At 41.4% G+C, this 3,162-nt stretch overlaps 1 protein-coding gene across 1 annotated transcript; it reads right to left on the reverse strand.

Moving 5' to 3' along the window:
- Positions 1-1,987: 1,987 nt before the first annotated feature.
- LOC149173734 (uncharacterized) lies at positions 1,988-2,488 on the reverse strand. The gene has a single exon (XM_089426814.1). It carries the CDS (start codon positions 2,486-2,488, stop codon positions 1,988-1,990), a length of 501 nt encoding a protein of 166 aa, XP_089282940.1.
- Between the last annotated feature and the right edge of the window lie 674 nt (positions 2,489-3,162).

Below are 3,162 nucleotides of genomic sequence, written 5' to 3' on the forward strand. Positions count from 1 at the left end.
AATTCCAAATCTGCCCCATTTGCCAGATCCGACTCGATCAGATCTGCATCAGGTCTGTGGAGCAAGACCTGGTCACGACGCCAGATTCCTTTCCACCAGGGTGCAGGCATTGAGAAGTTGTCGTGCTTTCCGACCGCCCCTTTGGATCTTGCTGAGAACTTGTTCCTGGTCATCGAAGGCCTGATGCATCGATCTCTGCCTTGATCATATGAGCAAGGCTGTGGAGCAGCCATTCCTTGAGGATCCAAGCCATGTCAGACCAGTGGGAAGAAAAATCCACGGCAAAAAATGTAGATCTGATTCCAGATCCAGACTCTAACATTGCCCGTGGCCCGAGATCTGTTCTCCCAATAGCATAGAGACTTCGATCTCGTCCTGGGTATCTCCCTTCCTCCGCTTGCAGGTAGTCGGCATCAGTAATCGCCTCGGAGAAGTCATCGATACTATTTTGTGGGCTCCTTTCAAGACAGATCTTGGATGCTTGCACCCTCATCTTTCCCTTGTTGCAGCCGTCTAGTTTCCTGCAAGGTGATTCGAGCCAGCACCATGGATTCATGTCTTGATTTCAAATATATATATATATATATATATATATATATATATATATATATGCATCCTTGATTTTCAGGTCTCCTGACAGTGCGTGTCCTCGTCCTTTCCAAAAGCTCATAAAGCATCTCAATCATCATTCCTCATTCTATGTTTATGCTTTAGGGGGCATTTGTTACACATTATTTTGTCACACCTCTTGCACTTCCCTGTGACATGCCCTAAAGTGCCCGAAACATGATCATTATACAGTATACTCATCCATGTATACAACTCAGATCCCTCCTTTAACTTTTGCTTGGAAAGTATCCAAAGCTTTCGCTGAAGAAATGGCTCATGAAACCCTAAAATGAGGGTCATCGCCCTTATGAAGCTCAAAACCATGATGATCGTATGTTGCACCTTGTTAAGCTAGCGATGGCATCGCTTTGTTCTCTCTCATACTTGTGATGGTCTCAAAAATGAAGTTTTACCAAAGAGGATGAGAAGCTCGTGATCTAGAAGCTTCCAGAGTGGCGAGCTGGAGGTGGTTTCGCATAGGTGAGGTTGAATTCTCCTAATTTGACCTCTTGGTCTCATCCCTATGAGATACCTTCTTGAGATGTGAGCCTAATCCTATCTTTGGAGGAGGCCTAACTCCCTCTCCCAACCTATAAATTCCCCCTCTAGCATTCCCAAATAATTGATCTATGTCCATTTTCACCCCTATGCTAAGCTTGCGCTTAAAGGTTATTCATTAGACTTGGAGAAGGAGTGTTGGAGAGTTTCTTGGCTTGGACTTAGATTACCACTCAAGGAGAGCCTTTCAACATCAAGGCTATGGTTGTAAGCTTCCCCTTTATTCTTAAAATAATAATACAACTGATGGTTCATCTTCCAAATATATATGTTCATGTATGTATTTGTTTGGAATTCTTTGATCAACTAAATAGATTGTTATTGGATTTGTTATTGGTTTTGGCATGCTTTATTGTCTCTTGGTCATTTGTGTAGGTACATAAGCCTTGAAAGAAGCAGGAACAAAACCTGACACAAGTGGTTCGAGGATCGCAACAAAGGAAATTGGATTAGCATCAGAGCAAGGTAGGCCTTCTCTCTTGTTCTATTTTTCAATCATAATCTAGGAAGATGTCTAGTTGGTTGTCCCTTCAATTGCTAGACCCACTCATTGGGCTAGAGGGATTGTCTCTATCTGCAAAGAGCATTAACCTTGTCAACAAGACATACCTTGAGATGGAGGTGGCTTTCTTTGTGGGGTTCCTTTGCTTTTGTGTGCTGCATTTGTGTTTCCTTTGAAGGGCTTCTTCTTTGCCATTAGGGAAAGATCTGAGCTCTGGGGTTTCAGGGTCATCCACCTTTCCTCCTCCAGCATTAGGATCCCTATCAATTCTTCAAACTTGGGGACTTTTTCTCTCGCATTCAACCTAGTGATGAACATCTAATAGTTGTTAGTCATACCATTCATGGTAATCATGACCAAATCAGTGTTTGATATTGTTTCACCAATGTCGCCTAGCTTAGTCTTAAGCTCCTTGATACGAGAGATGAATTCTGTTACTGATTCATTCTCCTCTATTTTAATGGAGAGAATCTTGCACTCCAAAAACAGTAGGCGATTTGTGTTCTTGATCTCATACGAGTCTTTGAGAGTTGTCCAGATGTTTGTTGTAGATTTACAATCTCGAACATGAAGAATAATGAAATCTTTCACAGAAAATTTGAGGAGCACTTTTGCCTTGTTCTCCCTCTTTCCCAAGTCTTGGATTGTTGCTGTTGTTCCACCTATAGCTAGGGTCAACTTCAACTCATCACCATTTGCGATCGTCCATGCATTTTTCCCCTCCAACAGGGTTTGCAACTTAAATTTCCAATTGGAGTAATTGGAACCATCGAGCTTATTTCTCTCATTCAGATAGGCCTCTGCCATTTGATTGTTCATATTGACACAAAAATGACCTCCAACAAACCAGATCTATTCCAGATCCGAAGAGCAATTTCGAAGAAAGAAAAAAAATAAGCACTTTAAAAAAAAAACAATTCCTTGGAAAAGATCCCCTTTGTTTTTTTTATTTATTAAACATTAATCAAATTCACCCAAACATATTAAAAAAAAATGTTTTATCCCATTTTTTAATCTGCCCCAATATCTCTCATCAAGATTTAAAATTATAAACCCAAACTTTTTAAGAACACCTCGAAATTCAAGGCCTACCTTTGACCAAACTGCTTAAATCGAGATAGAAATCGTGCTGCAACGCTATGATCTTCGACTTGACTGTCAAGGTGCATACTCCAATATCAAAGTCTGAAGACTGACACTGAAAGCAAAAGTAAATATGTGCACTAACGGCTACTTGCAGTTACCGTTCACTCTCACAGTTACCATTTCTTCTCATACTCAAAACCTCAACATTTAAAGAAATACTCGGGCTGGCACACTCGGTTTTCCATTTATAGATGGAAAGTGGCGGGATGTTATGTGTGGAAAGTATTTCCATCCTACCACCGCTCAACACCTCCAGCTCGAGCTACATATCGACTCTCTTACCGTTGGCCTCCACGTCGGGTTCACCAATTAGATTCCAACTGGAGCAGCAGCCTTCACGACACGTC

This window comes from Pinus tabuliformis, chromosome 4_2 (genome assembly GCF_031772625.1).
Source record: "Pinus tabuliformis cultivar Carrire ecotype Pingquan chromosome 4_2, CPIR1, whole genome shotgun sequence".
NCBI classification, from domain to species: Eukaryota; Viridiplantae; Streptophyta; class Pinopsida; order Pinales; family Pinaceae; genus Pinus; species Pinus tabuliformis.

Coding starts and splice junctions, on each gene's coding strand:
- LOC149173734 (XM_089426814.1), bottom strand. CDS start 2,488: ATGAACAATCAAATGGCAGAGGCCTATCTGAATGAGAGAAATAAGCTC.